This window comes from Plasmopara halstedii (assembly GCF_900000015.1).
Source record: "Plasmopara halstedii genome assembly, contig: Scaffold_117, whole genome shotgun sequence".
Lineage (NCBI taxonomy): Eukaryota > Oomycota > Peronosporomycetes > Peronosporales > Peronosporaceae > Plasmopara > Plasmopara halstedii.
Window position 1 is genome coordinate 236,792 of NW_020187038.1, and position 242 is coordinate 237,033.

General features: G+C 45.5%; 1 protein-coding gene across 1 annotated transcript in view; it reads left to right on the top strand.

The window, feature by feature from the left end:
* PHALS_00642 (CRN-like protein) overlaps positions 1 to 120 on the top strand; it is a gene marked incomplete at both ends in the record, with an annotated part of 549 nt that extends 429 nt beyond the window's left edge. The window contains one exon of the mRNA XM_024718357.1: positions 1 to 120. This exon is cut by the window's left edge and continues 429 nt beyond it. Within this exon, the coding sequence (XP_024586872.1) occupies positions 1 to 120 (120 nt within the window).
* Positions 121 to 242: the final 122 nt, after the last annotated feature.

A 242-nucleotide genomic window follows, 5' to 3' on the forward strand; every position in this document is an offset into this window, starting at 1 on the left:
TACTGTAGTCTGGACCACTCACCTGAGAACCAAGAAGGAAACAAGTCCCCTCACAAGTCACAGGAATTAACAGTGTTGGCGGTCTTGGGCTTGGGTCTTGGGCGGCTTCTTCGGGCTTAAAGGCAAGTGCTACCAATTGTAGTGTTTGGCAGATTCAGAAGTGAGCCTTATTGTTTTGGTCAAGTGAAATGAATGGACATGAAATATGTAGTCGTCATCGTTGGATTGTTTGATCGTGTTTC